We start from the raw sequence: 19,827 nt of genomic DNA, 5'->3' as shown, positions 1-19,827 counted from the left end.
CTCATGACAGCTCTGGATTAATACTCCCAGCCCGCAGCACCTGCCTATCCCCCCTCCAAAGGGAGCCGACAAGCCCAACCAGACAGCTGTGGGGTCTCCATGTCAACCACAGCAAAACACGGTCACAGCACCCCCTGGGACAGGTCCAAGCTTGGAGCAGGAACCCAGCACTCAGCACCCAGCCCGGAGCTGGGCCTCATGCGCCCCTGCCCTGCACCCTCCTGCCCAAGGTACATGGGTGCCTTGCAGCCCCCCTGCTCCTGCTAGCATCACCCCTTGCTGCTGCAGCACCCAGCTCAGGGCCATGTGCTGCCAGGTGTTCCACAGGCCATGCTGGGGGGACACCTGGGGACATCTTGAGCCCATGGCCACCCCAGCCAGTGGCTGCCCAGGGTTGGTACCCAGCAGATGTTGGTGCCGAGGGCAGATGGGTCTCAGGGGTATGGGTGCAGGAGCAGGGGGTACCAGGATCAGTTCCTGGGTGGCTGGAGCAGGGGGTGAGTGGCAGGCCCACCCCCACAAGCCGAGGAAAAGGGCAGGGTCTTGGCATGCCGCAGCTATTCCTGGAACAACAGGGGCTTCCAGAAAAAGCTCCCACTGGCTATATCCGGGTGGGCTCTGACTCACGCCTGGCTGGATGCCAGGGGCTGCACAGCACCTGCTGCTGCTGCCTCCACCCCGACACCGCACTCCTGGGAAGGCACTGCTCCTGTCCTATTCCTCTCTGCCCCACGGACCCCATTGCTGCAGCAGGGAGCCCTGGCAGCTATAACCAGCTCCTCCTCGGGATGTTTGCACCCCCCTGCTGGGCTCGTGTGTGCCATGGGGTGCCTGGCAGGGGCCAGACCAGGGGAGAGAGCACCATGCCCTTTTCTGCATCCCCTGGCAGCTCAGGGTGGGTGGGGGGTGGGCAAGCTTTGCTCCTGGAAGCATTCTTCCCTGGAGACAGGCAGCCAGATCTGAGCCACAGTGGAAGGGGTTAATGGGGAGATGGCCCAGGACAGAGCCTGTAAACACAGCCGGAGAGCAGGAAGTGCCGCCCCCTTCTCCCGCTGCCTGCCAGGCTGCCTGCTCCCCCCCCCCGACAGGATGGGTGAAGGGATGGCACCAATCGAGGCAGTACTCCCCCTTCCTGGCCCACGTGTCTGGGCATGGGAAAATGAAATCACTGCCCAGGCATTGCTGGAGGCTGAGCGAATGGCCACCATGCCTCACGAGACACCAGTGATGCAGTGGGCAGTGATGCTACCTCATCTCACTGGCATGAGTGATGCTATTGGGAAGTCAGACAGACACCTCAGCACCATCAGGGACCACAAGGGTGGCCAGGCATCCCTACATCCACATGGATTGTGAGGGCAGCTGGGCACGCCCAGCACCTGCATGGCCACTGGGACAGGTGAATATCCCCATGGACCACAAGAGCGGGTGAGCACCCTCAGCCTGTTCCTGGGCTGTGGGGATGGATAAACATCCCCAGCATCCCCACGGATTGCAGGGCTAGCTGGGATGAGTGATGGGGGCAGGTATATGATTTAAGAATCTGCATGGACACAGAGGTAGCTGGTCTCATCCAGCATCTATGTGGCCTTGGGGCAGCTGGTCACATCAGCATCCTCATGGACCGCTGAGGCAACAACTCACCCTAAGGACCTACAAAGACCCAGGGGGGCAAGCAAACACTCTCCAGTATCCATACAGGTCATGGAGGCTAGATGGACACCCCCAGCATCCACACATGATGCAGGGCAACCAGGCACCCTCCAGCATCCCTGTGCCACTCGGAGACAGGCTATTGCCCCCAACATCCCTATCACCTGGGGACACAGGGACTGGGGCCAGGGGCAACCAGACAGCCACACTGATGGCTCCAAGTCCTCGGGTGGGTGAAGGCATGGGGGCAGCTGGGGTGAGCAGCAGGCTGGGGGCTGCAGTCTGTGGGGCACCCAGGACCCCAGCAGGCTGGGCTGGGCCACCATCCAGGGAGGGAAGGAGAACTATCTCCTATTTAGACAATAGCATGCGCCCTGGGTCCGTCAGCGCCAGGGAATGGACCACACAGTCCTTCCCTCTTAGGGTAAAGGCGCCTGGGAGACTCATGGCTCTAAAAGGAGTGGGATGCAGGGAGACAGCCAGGGGCCAGGAAGGAGGGGGATGGACACCCTGGCTGCTTCATTCCCATCCCTCCACTCACCCCTGAGACAGGGCCAGGCCTAACGGGGGTACAGGAGCCCCAGTGGCTGAGAATGGGGATGAGGAGAAGCTGGCACCCTGTCCCTGCATCCTGCCCATCTCCAAGCCCCGAGATGTCAACCCCAGGGATGCTGTTCCTGGCTCCCCGAGCGGTTTAAATCCTGGGGGAGCAGCAGGGAGGGAGGGCTGGGGAGGAGGGGCGGCAGCAGGATGCAGCTGGATTCACTCACGGGCATGTCATGACAGGAGGGAGTTGTTTGACGTTCCAGCTCCCGATGCCTTCCCGACAGCAGCCTCGTCCCAGGCCTGGGAGTTGGGGCCAAGCCAGCGCAGGGGCTTGGAAGCTGCTTCCCAGGCTCTGTCGGTCTGGGTCAGCCTGGCCTGGGATGGAGCCATGGGGAGGATGAAAGGGGCTGGACAGGACAGGAGGCATCTCTGTATGGCTGTTCTCTGCAGCCTCCTTACTTTTTGCAGCCCCCGGGGCTGTGTCCCTGAATGGGACTCTGGCAGGGTTCCCAGGTCCTGTTCTTCGCCCCCTGCTTCCGGTGCTGCTGGGTCCTGAAGGCAGACGGGACTTTCCTAAGAGGCTGTGGAAAGTCCAAGGCATCTGTCGCCCTCTGCCAGCAGTGAGGCCCCTGCCTGCACAGAGCCATCCCGGAAGGCTGTCACAGCAGCCGAGGAAAAGCCACTTCAGTTTCTCCTAGAACGGGATCAGGAGGATGCTCTTGATTAACCCCTCTGAGCTGCCTCCCCTCCTAGCAGCAGTGTTTCCCCTCCCTAGGGCACCCCAAAATTGCACCCTCCTGCTCTGTGGGATGGGGACTCCAGGCCTACCTGAAGCACCATGTCAGGGTGCTAAGCACCCTGGACAGCCCATCCCTGGGAGCCCATCCTCCCCATAGTCCCACAATGTGGTGCAATGGGGTGGGCTCACAGGAAAGGATGGCTGAACAGTACAGCTGAAACTGTGCTGGACCAGACCCGTGGGGACCCCTGTACTGCTGTGCATGCTCACCAGCTCCTCTGCACCCCAGCCAAGGCTGGCATGCCACCCTGACGGCACTCACGGGTCAGGCAAGGCACACGTAAGGAGCTCAGGGATGTGCTCAGAGCAAGGCCAGGAGGAGGAAGGGTGCTGTCTGTTTTTCCATCTTCTCCCCCCCACCCCCAGGCCCCCCTTCCTCCCATCCTCCCCCTTGCGCTGGGATGAAACAACCCCATCTGGACATACCTTCCCTTTTAAAGGCAGGCTCTGTCAAGCAGTGGGCACCCTCCGGGTAGCTGCTGCATTAAGCTGCAACTAGGTGGCTGGAGGGGCGCCGGGGATGGGGGGCTTGAGGGGACAGAAGGGATGCGGGGCATCAAGCCCCCTCCCACCTGCATGAGTGTGGGACCCAGGCCTTTGCTGGCCCCCCAGGTGGCAGGGAGTAGGCAGGCAGGAGCTCTCCTCGAGCTGAGGCAGTTGAGGATGATGTGCTGATGCTGCCACTGACAAGCCCTGGCACTGCTCAGCATCAGCCTTGCAGCCGGGGTGGAGGGCTGAGGGGCGCAGGCCAGGCAGGGCTGAGCATGGCTCCTGCTGCTGAGTCACCTGGTGCCCGCTGGCACGTTGGTCCCCTCCTCCAGCACCCAGGGAGAGAGGCGCTGGGGCTTTGCCAGCTGATGTAAGCCAAAACAGCCTAGCTTGGGCAGGGCTGGGGGTCACCAGGTGGGGGGGGTCAGAGGGGCTGGGGAGGATGGGATGCTGCCCAGGCAAGGGGCAACCCCCCGAGGGGCTTCCCCAGCACAGTCCCTCTCCCTTAGGATGTCCTCTTTGGCTGGCACTGGTTTGTGGATGGCTCCAGGGGGCCCTGCCCTGGCCCAATGCCTGTCCAGGGGGTGGGATGCTGCAGTGGGGGTTCTGGAGTGAACTGGAGTATTTTCCAATCTGGGAGGCTTTGGGGAGTTGGGCTGGGCTTTCTGATCCCCAAAGTACTGCCAGGCCAAGGGGGGAGGCTGAGGAGATAGCAGAGTCTGCAGCACCCTTGGATGACCTGGGCACCTTATCCTTCTCTCAGGGTGACAGGGACCAGGGAGGGGCTGGGGCTGCTCCGGGCAGAGTCCTCATCTGGATGGTTCTCTGCACACACCTGGCACAAGAAGGGTTAAGAGGGTGCTTCCCCTGGCTATAAATACCACTATGTCCCACGCATATGAGCTTGGAGGCTATTTTGGTTGGGTGCCTGCTGCTTCGGGAATGTGCCACAGTGAGGACCCAAGGGGCTGATGTCACTGGGAAGGCTTGGACCCAGCACCTGCTCAGGGTCACTCAGCAGCACCTCGAAAGTGCCCAGCCTTGGGCTGGCACTCAGGCCCCTCTGTCGAAAAGGGGCGTTGGGTAGTGGCTCAGCACAAGGACACTCAGGGCAGGTGTCTCCCCACATCACAACCCACCTAAATGCCTCTATTGCCCTTGCCTGGGCGGGGGGGGGGTTGGGTTGGAGTCTGGCCCCACATGGAGATCTGAGCCACCGGGTGGGTCAGGGCATCATCATCATTTTGGGGTGCTCAAGGCAGATCTGGGCACCATAGCTACCATGCATGGTGTCTGGCTTAAGGGCCCCAGTGGTGGTGTGAAGTGCTGAGTCCCCTTCTTCCTCCTCTGGCATCAGCCTAGGACATCTGTCTGCCTGCCCCCACCATAGGTGGGATGGCAATATGCCCTGACAGGGCTCTGGGCAGCGCTGGGGGGCTCATCACCAGCCTGCCCCATCCATGGGTCAGGGACAGGGCAGTGCAGTGGGGGCCGGGAGGGAGGCTGATACCCCAGCAGGGTCTGGGGGTGCCCAGGGGTCCATAGGCACGGTTGCTGTTTGCGCGGGGGCCCATGGCCCAGCGTGCGGGCAGGTGAGGGGCAGTAGGCGGGGGCTGGCAGCAGTCCCCCCGCAGCAGCATCCCCAGCTGCCCAGCGGCAGCAGGAGGGGCGAATGATGTCAGCAGGATACAAATAGCGGCGTCGCGGGTCCCCTCCCGACGCCTCACAGAGCCGCCGGCCGCTCGCCAGCCCCAGCGCCTGCTCCCTGCTCTGGCCTCGCCGCTCCACGCCGCCACCATGAGCCAGTCCTACTCCTCCAGCCAGCGGGTCTCTTCCTATCGCCGCACCTTTGGCGGTGCCTCCCCGGTCTTCTCTCGCACCTCCTTCGGGGGTAAGGGCAGCAGTGGCAGCTCTGTCACCTCCCGCGTCTACCAGGTGTCCCGCACCTCGGCCGTGCCCAGCCTGTCCAGCTTCCGCACCACCCGCGTGACACCCCTGCGCTCCTACCAAAGCGCCTACCAAGGTGCCGGCGAGCTGCTGGACTTCAGCCTGGCCGATGCCATGAACCAGGAGTTCCTGCAGACCCGCACCAACGAGAAGGTGGAGCTGCAGGAGCTCAATGACCGCTTCGCCAACTACATCGAGAAGGTGCGCTTCTTGGAGCAGCAGAATGCCCTCATGGTGGCCGAAGTGAACCGCCTGCGGGGCAAGGAGCCCACCCGCGTGGCCGAGATGTACGAGGAGGAGCTGCGGGAGCTCCGGCGCCAGGTGGACCTGCTCACCAACCAGCGGGCTCGTGTCGAGGTGGAGCGCGACAACCTGCTCGATGACCTGCAGAAGCTCAAGCAGAAGTGAGTGAGGGCCCCGGCATGTCCTTGTGGGCATCCATGCATACACCTCCATCCCTAGGGGTGGATGGTGGCACAGTTTACCCTGGCAACCCCTGGCATGTTCAGTGCCATGCTTGTGCCCCACGCTGAGAGCCCATCAGCCCCACTACTCCATCCCCTTTGCCACATCCCTGGGGTGGGAGAGCACCTCGTTGTACCTCTTGCCTTCAGAGCACTTTGCAGGGTGCCAGGTCCTGGCATGGTGGCTGTGAGTTTTGGGAGGGAGAAAGGCACCTGCAACCTGCTATGCCAGTGCTGGGTGCTCCCTGACCCACAGTGTGGAACAGGCAGGGGTAAGCTGTCCCAGGGGTGTGGGGGGCAAAGTGAGGTAGATGCCCACAGCCTGGGCATCTCAGCAGGGTACTCTGATGGCTGTTGCCAGCCCTCACCAGGCACCCAGGTAGCACCCAGTGGGCAGGGCGGCTCCAGCAGCAAGGGTGTCCCCCCATACCCTCCCTTGTGGTAGGGCTGAGGTCAGGTTCTGGTGCCATGGAATCCCCAGAGCTGGGGGATCAGAGTGCCCCCCATCAGGTCCCCAACCCTGCTCACACCAGAGAGGGCTGGAGAGCCCATCAGTGAGCTGAGCCCTGTGGGACAGCCAGGCAGATGGATGGAACCTCCAGGCAGGTGGAAGCAAGGGGGAGGATGACCCGGGGGGGGTATCTACTTCGCCAGCTCCGGATGCAAAGAAGGGAGGGGAGGAAGCAGCTGCACTTCCGCAGGGATGCTCCAGGCCTGTGTGGGTGTCCATGGCACTCTGGGAGCAGGAGGAACCCCCCGAGGATGCCATGGGCCTGGCTGGTGCCAAGGATGGGACTGGGGCCAGGAGGGAATAGCCACAAAGGTGGCCAGGCTGAGTGAACCCCAGGGACTGACCAGTTCGGGGCACCTGGCAGCAGGGATGGATGCGCAAGGGGAGCCGCTTGTTCTGATGCTGGTCTGCACCTTCTCTCCTGGCCCCTATGCTGAGGGGACACCGAGTCCCCATCTCCTGGGGGTAACACAGCCTGCTGCCTCTCCCCAGCCCCAGCCTGTGCCCCAGCCAGTCAGTGGTGGGGTAGGATCCTCTGCTAGGTGAAGCAGAGCCTCCGATGCTGGGAGGCTGGGGGGGCAGCATGGAGGACCCTGCAATGTCAGGGGAGGAACAAGGCACACAACAAATGGGTGAGGGTTCCTGCCACCCTCAGTGCCAGCACCACCCGGGCACCTCCCTCTCCCCCCCCCCCCGCTTCCCCCTGACCGGCAGCAGCAGCACTGCCCCCTCCCCTGGCACAGCCAGCCCTGACCTTGGGCTCACACCACAGAAGTCCCTGCTCCCTGTCCCACAGCATCGCTGAGACCTGCCTGTCCTGCTCTCCCAGGGATGTCTCAGCCGGTGGCCATCCCTTGGGCCCCCTGTGCTGGATCCTGCACCCCGTCCCCCCAGCTGCTGACCACTCTCCCCTATAAGGGCCGGGGCAGTGCGCGTGGCACCGAGCTGACCTCATGCCTTTGTGCTCTCTCCAGCGTTGACTATAATAGGGAATGGGAGGAAGAGCCCCTGGCCCTCTGCCAGCCCTCCCAATGCCTGCCGGGAATACAGGACAATCCACTGTCTTCCCACCGGGACATGCTGAGCTAAGGGACAGCTCAGGGGTACATTGCTGCTGTGGGATGGGGCTTCCTCTGCCCCCCCACCCCCCCACCCCTAACCTTCCCTCTCTGCCTGTAGACTGCAAGAGGAGATCCAGCTGAAGGAGGAGGCTGAGAACAACCTGGCTGCTTTCAGAGCCGTGAGTACCTGTCCCCCCTGCGTGGCATGGGACCCTCACCTCCCTTCCCATCCCTATGTCCCCCCAGGAGCTTGGCCCCAACTCCAGGGCATGGCTCTGAGCACAGCCCTGCACCTTCCAACACTGGTCCTCTCTCCGCACGCCTCCCAAACACACTGCCCCTCACTGTGTTCCTCCAGGATGTAGATGCAGCCACCTTGGCACGAATTGACCTGGAGAGACGCATTGAGTCCCTGCAGGAGGAGATCGCCTTCCTCAAGAAGGTGCACGAAGAGGTAGGTCAGCAGTGGCCCCCTTTCCCACAGGCACCCATGGGGCTGGGTGATGGAATGGGTGCCCTGAGGTGTCACTTTGTCCCCCAAGGAAATCCGGGAGCTGCAGGCTCAGCTGCAGGAGCAGCACATCCAGGTGGAGATGGACATCTCCAAGCCTGACCTGACGGCTGCGCTGCGGGACATCCGTGCTCAGTACGAGAGCATAGCCGCCAAGAACATCGCGGAGGCTGAGGAGTGGTACAAGTCCAAGGTGCGGGAGGCAGTGGGCTCCTGGCTGGACCCAGGGCAGTAGGACTTGTCAGTCTCAGTGCCCTTGCGTGCTGACCCTGGTCTCTCCCCAGGTGAATGACTTGACACAAGCGGCCAACAAGAACAACGACGCACTGCGGCAGGCAAAACAGGAGATGCTGGAGTACCGGCACCAGATCCAATCCTACACCTGCGAGATTGATGCCCTCAAGGGCACGGTAAGCAGTGGGCAGTGTTGGACTTCCTGCTCCAGGGGAGCTCTGGACATCTCTGGGGGGCTCTCTGTGGTGCTGCCATGGGGGGACTCATACTGCAGATTTGGGCTGCACCTCCCCCAGTGGCAGTCAGGGTCTATGTGAGGTGTTTTGGCAGAGCCCTGAGGTCAAGGCACAGATTGCAAAAGGTGCCCAGCCTGGGAGGCTCCAGGCAGGCGGCACAGTGCTCGGGGTGTCTGGTTGCAGGCCGGGAAGGTGGTTACAAACACACAAGGCACAACAGTCCCTTGGCACCCTCATGGTCACAGGAGCCAGCCAGCAGCCACCAGTGTGGCAGTGCCATCTGCAGGCAGCTGTTTGGTGCTCCTGCACCTCTCCATGCCCCTCTACATGGGGTAGGATGGCTTTGCTGGGGGGCTTGAGTGCCAAGGCACAGGGTGCTGAGGTAACCTAGCACATCCCCAGCTTGTCCCTACCAGACCCTGCTGCCCAGAGCTGGGCAGACAGAGGGTGACAGCCACCCATTATTGTCCTGTGTCTGCTGGACTCCGCCCAGGGTTAGCCACAGGTCTCCCTAAGTCCTTGTCTCTCCCCTAGGGACCCCCCAGCATCCCAAGCTCCCACCCCAGGTGACCCCTGACCCCTTCAGATCGCCCCTCCTCACTGAGCCCTGCTGTCTCCCCAGAATGACTCGCTGATGCGCCAAATGCGGGAGATGGAGGAACGCTTTGCAGGGGAGGCTGGTGGGTACCAGGACACCATTGCCCGGCTGGAGGAGGAGATCCGGCATCTGAAGGATGAGATGGCCCGGCACTTGCGTGAGTACCAGGACCTGCTCAATGTCAAGATGGCCCTGGACGTGGAGATTGCCACATACCGCAAGCTGCTGGAAGGCGAGGAGAGCCGGTGAGTGGCGGGAGGGCAGGACAAAGTGAGAGGACCAGCAGGGTCAGTTGTTTTTTGAGCTCTCACCCCATGAGCAGCCACCCAAGGGTTGGAGCTGGCTGGTGCTGAGCTCTCCCCTCTTTGTTCCCCACAGGATCAGCATCCCCATGCACCAGACCTTTGCTTCTGCACTCAATTTCCGAGGTGAGCATTGCTCTGTGAAGAGGGGGACCTGCACTGAGTCCCCAGGGGTCCCCAGTTTTTGGGCTAATATCCCTCCTGGAGGGCTGCAGCCAGGCTGGCAGCTGTGGACCCAGGTGTGCCACATTGAGCTCCTGGCGTGGAGACACTGGGCTGGTTGTTGCCATAAACTGAGAGGGGGTTAATCCAGGGCTCCTGAAGCGCCCTAGTCACCCCAGCCCTATGGCTGTGACCCCATGCCACATGTCCCTGTGTTCTCCCACCCACAGAGACCAGCCCAGAGCAGCGTGCCTCCGAGGTGCACACCAAAAAGACCGTAATGATCAAAACCATCGAAACCCGTGATGGGGAGGTGAGCACAGCCAGTGACAGAGAGGCAGGGGGTGGGGGTGGAGGGCAGGGCTGAGCACGGAGCCTGTCCCGATGCTCGGGGCTCTGGTGCAGACATGACGCGTGGCCTTTCACGGTGCCTCTCTCCTTCAGGTGGTGAGTGAGGCAACCCAGCAGCAGCACGAAGTGCTGTAGAGGAGGCAGCGCCGGCAGCCCACTGGCACCTTCTGTCCCTGCCTCCGTCCCGCCGCCAAGCCCCCCCTCCTGCCCCCACTTCGCCCCTCGGCACTGCCCGAGGGGTCCCCCCGCGCAGCCGCCTCCTGGCCCCCGCACCCCCGGGCTCTCTCCTTCGGCTTCAAAAGGCTCACTATGCTTTCGCAGCTTCGCAGTGGCAACGCCAGCGTCAGGATCAGGCCCAGGCCGGGGGACGGCAGGAAGGCGGGAGGGAGGGGACAGGCAGGAGGGGTCGGGGGGAGCAGGTGGTGGCCTGGGCCAGCTCCTCAGAGAGCCGGACGGTCCCAGCAGCGGGTTCTGGATCCCCCCAGAGACCCCTCCCCACTTCCGGCACGGGCTTGGGGTCCATCCCATCCCCCTGCACCGGCACCGCCGGACCCCCGGAGCTGGCACTTCTCTGGGTGCATGGCGGTGATGACAGGATAGGGAGAAGCAGGTTCCAAGCTGAGTCCCCGTTGTCTGCTCGGCTCGGAGCCAGGGTGCTCCCAGCCTGCGTCCTCCTCCTGGCCCCGGGGTGATGGGGCCCTGCGCTCCCCCCAGCCAGAGAGGCAGTCCCATGGGGCAGAGAGGGGCAGAGGAGGGCAGCGCCCTCCCTCCCTCCCACCATCGCGGGGACCCCAGCAGCAGGAGGCTGCGCGGGTCCAGGCTCATGAGCCGAGAGGGTACATGTAGGTGGACACAGGAGAGAGGAGGAGTGAGTGAGTGGGAAAGGGGGGAGAGATGGAGAGGAGCCTGAGAGAGGCCCGGGGGCCAGGGCAAGTGCCCCCAACCCTCGCCCCACTGCACCCCCACCCCACAGCGTCTACCTGACTCTTTGGGCGGCTGAAATAAACAGCGGAGCATCAATCCTTACTCCAGGGCATCTCTGGGGCAGGGATGGGGCGGGGTGGCGGGGAGGCAGCACTGGGGGGTGTGCATCCCATCAGGGATGGGCTGGGATTGATAGAGGGGCCAGCATTTCCCTGAGCTGTCTCTTCCTTAAGCTGTTGGTCCCCTCAAAACGCTTGTGTCCCTCACACTGAAGGTGCCCAGAGCATTTTTGCTGCCTGTGGCGGTGGATTTTCCAGATGTGCCGGGTGGGGGAGCTCTGCTGGGACTGGCTGCAGTGGCAGCAGCTGAGCCCTGAGCAGGTTTGGAGGGGCTCTGGGTGACTGTCTCCTGTCCCCTCACACACCCAGGACCTCCCACCATAGCCCTGTGGCTCTCAGCCCCACGGCCACCCCCTTTCTGCCCCCACCCCGGCCAGCCCTGTCCCAACCCACACCTGCCTGGGACTCCTCCAAGACCCCTCTTTCCCACAGTCTACAAGCAGAGCCCCCTCATCCCAAATCTACTCCTCCTCCAGCACTCCCCAACATCCCACACCTGCCCCCACCCCAGGCTGAACCTCCAGCTTCAACCTCCAGCTTCATCCTGATCCGTATGCCCTCTCCCCCCAGCACACAAGCCGTCCTCGCTGTCATTATGGTGTGGGGGATGTCTTGACTTCATCTCCTTCACCCCAGCGATGTGGGGTTGCAGCAGGGGAACCCGCAGTCGAGCATCCTCCAGGCGAGAGAAATTCGGGGTTGCTCTGCACAGGGAGGTGCTGGAGGGTCTGCACCCCCCCGGGAGGGCGGTGGGCTTGGCCGGGTGTGGCGTTTTAGGGACAAGGCAGGTGCTGCTGCCAGCAGTGGGAGCGGCACTGGGGGTCCCTGGTGAAAAGGCCGGCGTGGAGAGCCTCAGTTTCGGGTGCGGGCCGGCCTGGGCCGGGGGGTGTCGTCTCTCAAGGTCTGTCTCCAGCAGGTGGCCCTGTGACACCGAGGACGGATCCCGGGGCTGCCTGGGGGGGAACGACACCTCCCTCCCTGGCCGGGCCAGGCTAGCTGGGCTAGAGCGCTGCCCCTGCGGCAGAGCGGGGACGGCAGGGGACGGAGCAGCCCTTTGCCCGCAGGGCAGTTCAGGCAGGGAAGAGCCCCCGAAGCCTCTCACAGACTTCCCCTCCAGCCCCCAGAGACCCCGGCTGGGGCTTGCTCAGCCCATCTGCAGCCAGGCTGTGGGTCTAGCTGGGCATCCTGCTCCAGTGTGCCCCAGCCCCCCCAAGCTGCAGGGATCCTGGGATCTCCTGCTCACAGGTGATGCTCCATGATGCTGGCACCCTCAGGCTGGTGGCAACGGGCTGTGCCAAGGCTGGTGTGTAGCTGGGAAGCAGCGTGCCGTGTCGCTCGTGTCCTGCACCCAGATTTACAGCCCCGGCGAGGGCGGCCAGGGCCAGGTGCCGAGACGTGTGCGTCGCTCCAGGAGCTGGGGAAGCCCTGCCTGGCCGGGGGTGGTGAGGCAGAGCGTGGCACAGGCAGTCCCTGGTCACTCACTGCCTGGAACATAGCATTGTGGGAGCTCTCATGGGGCACCCCAAACCCAAACAGCAGTGCTCCTGCTCTAAGCAGGGCTTGCATGAGGAGGCAGGGCAGGACAGGACTCACACTGCCCAGGGCAGTGAGGCAGGGTCTCAGTGAGAGAAATGGGGTTTTGCTGTGTTTGCATCCTTCCAGCAGGGTGGTTTTGGGGTGAGGATGGATGCAAGGATCCACTCCTCCGCTGCCTGCTGGGGATGGGGCAAAGGGGCCCCTCTGGGCTGGCTCTTGCCCAGGGTCTCGTTGCAGGAAGCATGATGGTGTCCTTTCCCTCCACATGCCACCAGGGTCTCTCTGTCCTGATCCGATGACACGGCTGGAGAAGAAGAAGGGGGGGAGGAAGGCTGGGTCCCCCTCAGCCTCACTGCTAATATGGAAAGGCGCTGGCCCCTTTCTATCTTTGCAAGAGGAGCTAGGCTGCAAGGCCGGGACGGCGGGTGCGGAGAGGGGGAGCCCGGCCAAGGAATGTGACATATCAGAGGCAGCTGCCACTTCGAAGAGGGGGCAGAGGGAGAGCAGCTCGCCGAGGGCCGTGCAGGACGGGACAGGACGGGTGAGGAGGGGGGACGCCAGGGCCCCAGTGCTGGGACGGCTCATCGAGCAGCCGACACCCGCGGGACTCGCACTCAGGCCGGTAGAGAAGCAGGTGCCGAGGGGCCGGGCAAGCTGGGGGTCGCAGCGGAGCATGGGGTGTGGGTGCCACACAGCACCGGGCACTTGGTGAGCTGCGGCTCAGCCACCAGCAACCCGAGCCCCCACCTAAAAATAGCCCCTCGCTTGCCCACGGAGTTGCGACCTTCGGGGCTGCAACTGGTGGGGTGGAGGCAGTGAACCGGACAGCACCTGCACTGGGGGGCTGCTTGTGCCCAGGCACCCCTGGCACGCACCCAGCACCCCTGGGCTGCAGGCAGGGCAAGAAAAGGGGCACGGTGCTGCCGGCTCAGGGCAGCAGGGGTGGCAGGTGAGGGCAGGGGAGCTGCAGATCATGCACCGAGCACAGGGACGTGGTGGCACCAGTAGGGCCAGTGGGGATCCCCGGGCGGCCCCGCCGAGCCCCGGCATCCCCCCGAAGCGCGCCAAGGTCACGACAGAGGTGGGGGCAGCTGAGGAGGGCCCGACTCGCTTGGCGGCACCATATTTTGTGCGGAAGCTGAAGAATGCTGCGATTGGCACTGGCTGCGACATCCGGCTGCGGGTGGTGGTGGTGGGCAACCCCCGGCCCAGCCTCCGCTGGTACCGGAACGAGGAGATTTTGGCCCCAAGCGAGGAGGAGTATGGAACCCTTTGGATCCGGGACAGCAAGAAGGAGGATGCCGGAGTGTACACCTGCATTGCCAAGAATGAGCGGGGAGAGGCCATGACCAGTGCTGTGCTTGCCATCATTGACATGGAAGGTAAGGGCAGCATGGATGCTGGCATAGTTGTGCTGGCACAGCCACGGGCTCGGATTTGCTGAAGGTGGCAGCGGTGCTTTGCAAGCTCCCACTGTAGTGCATGGCCATGGACAGCCAGAGCTGGGTTTTGCTGTGCCAACCCTGCTGCAGGCTGGCGTGCCCAGTGCTGGCAGCACTGTAGTGTCTCTCTGGCCTGCAGCGAGCATGTGGCTGCAGTACCTGCTGCCAGGCCAGGCGGGGTGCCAAGGCTGAGCACGGAGGTGTTGGGAGCATGTGATGCCAAGCCTGCTCAGGGCAGGAGGAGAGAGAGAGAGATGAGGGTGCATGGCACTGGAGCTGCAACCCTCTGCAGCCACCAACATGGTCCCTTGGACACCACGGTGCCCCTGCACAAGCTACCCCATGCACCAGCCGTGGGCAGAGCTGCCCATGGCATTCCACCGCAGTGTACCGGGCCCAGGCGCTGTACTGGGAGAACTGGGAGGCTGCAGCATGGGGCCGGGGGAGGAGCCTGACACTGCAGGAGGCGGGGCCTGGTGGTTAATGAGCTGGGGTGGAAGCCGAAGGCAGCCACTCTGCTCTCCCCCCTGGGTGCAGCAGCGTCCTCGTGCTCCTCTGGCACACAGGGTGGGCGTGGAACTGCTGTGGGCCCTTGCATGGGTGGGTCTCATCCTACATGGGGGCCAGGCAAACTTGGGGCTCAGCCCCCTCTGCTCCAGGGTGGATGCCACCTCCCTTGGGCTTTACAGACCTGGGTGTCAGGAAGCTTATGGTACTGGGTGGTGGCACCCCTTTGACATACTGGGCTGACTGCATGGGAATAGCGAGGGCAGGGAGCAAGGTAGGCGGTGCTGAGGCCTGAGGCTCTGGGGAAGCAGCTGCACCCAGGCCTTGGCAGCACAGGAGGAGTGCTGGAGATGCTGGGCCTTGTGGAGGGGACTCGGTGTCTGTGGGGGAGGAGAAGGAGCCTTTGCAGTGCTGAAAGGGAGCAATGGAGGAAGAGGAGGAGTTGCTGTGTGTGAGCAGGGAGGCTGGAGGAGCCATCCTTTGGAGGATGGAGGAAGGTGTATGTGCTGCTCATGGGCCTGGTGGGGGGATGGGAAGCAGAGATGTGCATGACGGATCCTGCCCTGCAGTGGATCTGTGCAGGGTCACTGCGCGTCACGCCTTTGAGGGCAGTGGCACTGCACCTGGACACGTGGCGCTGTGTGTGCAAAGTGGGAGACCGGCACTGTCCCATGGGGCGGCAGCAGGCTGTTCTGGGAGCAGTATAAGGAGCAATCAGGCTATTCCCACACTCCAGTGTGCAGCTGCACCTCTCCATGGCACCACCTGATTTCCCCAGCTGCCCATTCCTGTTGTGCTGATGCACTTGTCCCTGCTCCCTATTCCCAGACGTCAGCCCTCACTGCCACTTTCTGGAGCAGCTGAGGGAGGGATGGAGCAGCCAGGATTGCCTAATCATGGGGTGAATGTCACCCTACCCTGGGCACTCCACCTGGCAACGGGCACTTGGCTGTGGGTGCACCGCCGTCAAGCAAACAGCCACCCAAAACAACAGCTCCAGGGCAGAGGTGCCTCTGGAGCCATGCTGGTTCCAGGACCCTGGGCTGGCAAGGACCGCGGCAGCCCATGGTGTGGCTTTGCCCTTGCCCTGAGGCAAAACAGTCTCTGTGATGTGCCACAGCAGTGCCCAGGGAGCGCCATGTCCTGCTAGGTTCTGGAGTAGGATGCTGCTGTGGAGGCAATGGGATGTGGTGGGGGTCCAGCTTTATCACCAGATCCCTCTGCAGGGTGCTGGCACTCAGCGTGTTGATCTCCAGAGGCCCTTTTCTCCATGCTGGCAGCCAAGCAGTGAGACAGGTCATTGTGTGAAATGGAGGAGCTGTGCCACCGCTCTGCACCCGCCTGCCTTGACACCGCACCAGGATGTGTGCCATGGCTCACTGGCCTCCAGCATGCAGGCCCCAGCTGCTTGGAGGCTTCTCACACTCCCTGCCAAGATCTAGCTCTCTGGGGACTGTGGACGTCCCACTGGTGGATGTGCCATCCCTGTGCTGGACAAGGATGCCCCATCCTTGTTCACTGGGAGCCCTGTGAGCCAGGTCATCAGCCAGTTATAGAGCAAGGGGGAGGTGTTCAAGGTCCCCAAGTGTTTACCTAGGGCTCGGGGTCCATATCTAAAGGTATTGAGATGCCCTTGCTCAGTTCGCCTCTACCGTGTTGCAGCTCCTGGTGGGCACAGGTGGGCTTCTCTCCCAGCGTGCAAGCCAGGCTGCAGCTCATCGCAGGGCCAGCATCAGCTCTCCCCAAGGTGGCTCAGGTCACTGCTAGTGGGCTGGGAGCCTCTCTGCTGCCCAGCTCTGTGCTCAGCCCCAGCAGATCCTGCTGTACCAGCTCAGCATTCCCCCTTGCTTGCACAAGCCCAATTTAGCTCCTCTAATCCCTTGCCCTGAATCTGTCGCTCCACCCCACTAATGATTTTCTCCTGCTCTTCTCCCAGGTGCCCTGAGTGCGTCAGTGCCTGTGTGGGGATCAGGGAGCGCATGTGTGGGGCTGCTGGGTGCAGGGGCTGCCGGGGGCACACTGTCTGTGCCGTGTCCCACCACACTGTCTGTGCCTGCTGTAGGTTCTCCCTCACACCCCAGCTCCATGGGTGCAGGTGGGATGCATTTGCCCTTCTCACACCAGCACCAGGCTGGTCTGGGGGCTTCCCAGGTCCATCCAGGGACCCTCTGGACCCTTCCAGCCAGCTCTGGTCTCCATTGCAAATACACTGCCCCCAGGCTCGCTAAAGCCTTTATCACCTCTCAGGTGCATCTCCTGATTTTTTTTTTTTCCTGGAAACTGGATTAAATCACCTCTTAAGAACCTGAGCTAATCTGATTTTAGGGCACAGCTCTCCCTCGCTGTGCCAGCGCTGCCTGATCCTCCTCCCTGCAGGGGCTGCCTCTTGTTTCAAGGTTGGATGTGTCTGTCTTGGGCTCCCAGTATAGGGTCTTGCTCTGCTTGCCTCCACCTGCACTCAGCAATCAAACTGCCTTGGAACCTTTCCTCTGCCCAGGGAACAGCCTGCACCTGCCTGGATTTGGGGGCAGGGAAGGGGCAGGAGCTGCCTGTGTGCAGAGGCCTTGCATGGACCCTTCCCATCCAGCCCAGGGTTACACTGGGGGCATGATTTTGCAGTGGGTGGTGCACAGCAATGGCAATAGCAGCCTGACGGAGATGGCTGCGCTGACAGTGTCCCTGGTGGCTAAGCACCTCTCGCCATTTATCTCAGTACCTAATTTTAGTTCCTTACTTTGCAGCAACGTGCCCATGTTTATTGCCAACTGCCCCTTCCCTCTGGAGCCCCTGCCAGCCCTCCTCAGGGACTGAACAGGACCTAACACGTCCTGTTGCCATCTCCTCCCTCCTGTGGGACTCTTGGGGCTGCCTCAGTTTCCCCTTGCTGTCCCTGAAGCTCTAGGGCACATCAGCATCTTGGAGGAGCCCAGGATGCAGCAAGGCTGCAGCCCAGGATGCTATGCCCCTCTGTGGAGTGTGCACCATGACATTGTGGGGGCTGCCTCTGGGGAGCTGCTTGGCCAGTGCCACCCCAGGTGCTGGTCTTGGCTGGCACAGGGACAGGTCTCTGTGGGCAGGGTGCTGGTGCGGTGGCCACGTGTGCTGGGTCCCCATCACGGGGTGCTGAGGACCAGGAGGCTGCTCCCTGCAAGCGGAGCAGCGGGTGCAGCTGTCCAGTCAGTCACCTCCACCCCTGCCCTCCTGCCTGCTGCCGGTGGGTTATTTTTGCTAAGGAATGTGCCGTCCCCTCAGATTCTGGCGGGCTGCGGGGCTTGTGTTACAGGCAAGAGGCCGAGACCTGGGCCTGTGGTCGGGTAAATATAGCACCACCGCTCAGGGCTGCGTGTTGGGTGACAGCCTCTTCCTCCTCCCAGCGCTTGCTGTGGCCCTCTGACCAGGTTGCTGGCACAATAGCACTGGGAAGGGGCTAGCGGGTTCTAAACTGCCCTGCCCTCTGCATGCAGCCCTTCAGCCTGAGACAGCAGGGATGCTGGGAGTGGGTCTGGCAGAGCAGGGACAGAATGGCTCCTGCCATCCCGCTTTGTGCCCTAGCACTCGGGGCCAAGGTCACATTGCTGTCCTGTGTCATCTGCCTGCAGCAGGCACCGTGAGCTGGGGCATCTTTCTAGTGGCAGCAAGGGGAGGTGGTGCTGGGGAGGGCACCTGGGGTGTCCCCAGCCCTCAGGAGAGGGGTCAGAGCAGACCATCGCTCTTCCCCAGGGCCAGAAGGCTGATGTGGTGCTGCTCTGTCCTATGAGGAGGGCCATCCACTGCAGTTATTTCTCCCTGGGGACAGGCCTGGGGATTGTCCTCATCTCCCCAGGCTCCAATCACATCACTACCTCCAGCAGTTCCAGGAGGCATAGACAAATGAAAGATTCATGCCCAGACCTCCTCCTACCCGAGATGACTGCATGCACCCACCGCCATCAATTATTCGAGCACTGAGACAAGGGGGCTGATGCAGTGGTGCAGGGGTAGGATACAGGCAGAGCTGCTGGGGGGCCCAGCAAGGCATGGGGAGCCATGGCTCTCTGAGCAGTGTAATTAATGCTGTGTTTTCAGCAAGAGTGCGCTATATGCTCTGCTTGGGGCCTGTGTGAGTCAGGCAGGAGAGACTGGATCTGGGTGACAATGGGGCTGCTTGCTCCAGCTCTGCCCAGGGTCCATGCCTCCATTGTGCTGACCCCTGTCACCTGCCCTGCGTCCCCATCCTGCAGAGGAGCAGGGCAGTGCCAGAGCTGCCCCCCAGACTCGGGCAGGGCAGAGGGACTGCCCTGGTGACCAGGCTGCTGTCACCTCCCACCAGCAACTCCTGCTGGGACTCCAGCTTTGCCCTTGCAGGGAATCAGCAGGTACTGCTGCCTCTGGAAAGGACTTTTGAATCCTGCAGCAAGCACAGTTCCTTGGAGGTGACCCAGATTCTCCCAGGGTGCAGCACCTCTGGGACAGCCCAGAGCCACCCCTGGACTTTTGCTGAGGCTGGCTGAGTAGCAGAGGTGCAGTCGCAGGGAAGGACTGTGTGCCCAGCTAGCGAGAGCTGTGGCTGTTGTGGCAGCAGATGTGACAGCAGGAGTATACCCAGATGTCTGTGTTTTGGCCAGATCACAGAATCACAGAATCACAGAATCCTAAGGGTTGGAAGGGACCTCAAAAGATCATCTAGTCCAACCCTCCTGCAAGAGCAGGGTAACCTAGAGTACATCACACTGGAACTTGTCCAGGCAGGCCTTGAATATCTCCAACGTAGGAGACTCCACAACCCCCCTGGGCAGCCTGTTCCAGTGATCTGTCACTCTCACAGTAAAGAAATTTTTCCTGATGTTCACATGGAACCTCCTATGCTCCAGTTTACACCCATTGCCCCAGGGCTGTCCCTGCAGGTGCTGTGGTGGCAGCATCCTTACCCCTGCAGCACTGTGTGGATCTCAAGCATTGGGCTCCTTCCTGGCATCCCTGACCAGGCTTTTATTCCATTTGAGTGGTGCCCAGGTCTGTGGCAAGATAACAGGCATGCACAGCCTGGATGACAGCACCTGACAGGGAGACGATGGGTGCAGGGATCCTGGCAAACATGAACCCCACAGCCCACCTCTGGGTACCCTCAGGGGTACCCATCTCTGTCCTCACTCAGGGATGGGAAGCCTCTGACTCTGACAGGAGATTCCTTTAGTGCCAGCTCTGGCATTTGTGTGACTCACCTGACGTACAGGGTCTCCACGGAAACCCCGCAGCATCACTCGGATTGTAGGACTGTCAGAGATGTTGTATAAACAGCTCCTTTTGTACTGGGTAATTTGCAAGTTATTATGGAGCCACAAAAAGCCTCACGTTGGGAGTCATGGCTGGGAGGAGAAGTGGAGAAAAGCTGCTGGAGCTGCCAAGCATCATGGGGAGCATGATGTGTGCAGCCCTGCATGGGGTGGCTGGCTCCC

At 62.3% G+C, this 19,827-nt stretch overlaps 2 protein-coding genes across 3 annotated transcripts in view; both read left to right on the top strand.

Moving 5' to 3' along the window:
• The first annotated feature begins 5,190 nt into the window (after positions 1-5,190).
• Positions 5,191-10,607, top strand: DES (desmin). The gene is made up of 9 exons (XM_057430215.1): positions 5,191-5,838; positions 7,589-7,649; positions 7,829-7,924; positions 8,013-8,174; positions 8,266-8,391; positions 9,074-9,294; positions 9,428-9,477; positions 9,744-9,826; positions 9,958-10,607. Exons 1-9 carry the CDS (start codon positions 5,285-5,287, stop codon positions 9,997-9,999), a joined length of 1,395 nt encoding a protein of 464 aa, XP_057286198.1. The 5' UTR covers positions 5,191-5,284; the 3' UTR covers positions 10,000-10,607.
• Positions 10,608-12,912: 2,305 nt separating this feature from the next.
• The window catches only part of SPEG (striated muscle enriched protein kinase), a 38,756-nt gene continuing 31,841 nt past the window's right edge, over positions 12,913-19,827 (top strand). For both annotated transcript variants that reach the window (XM_057430111.1, XM_057430112.1), the window contains exon 1: positions 12,913-13,825. In XM_057430111.1, coding sequence (XP_057286094.1) covers positions 13,417-13,825 — 409 coding nt within the window. In that variant the 5' untranslated portion in view covers positions 12,913-13,416. The remainder of the gene's footprint in view (positions 13,826-19,827) is intronic.

This window comes from Pezoporus wallicus, unplaced genomic scaffold (assembly GCF_028554395.1).
Source record: "Pezoporus wallicus isolate ANWC-B61680 ecotype Strahan unplaced genomic scaffold, APGP_CSIRO_Pwel_v1 contig_5261, whole genome shotgun sequence".
Lineage (NCBI taxonomy): Eukaryota > Metazoa > Chordata > Aves > Psittaciformes > Psittacidae > Pezoporus > Pezoporus wallicus.
The sequence above is the reverse complement of the archived record's forward strand: the minus strand, read 5'-3'. Positions and strand labels throughout refer to the sequence as shown.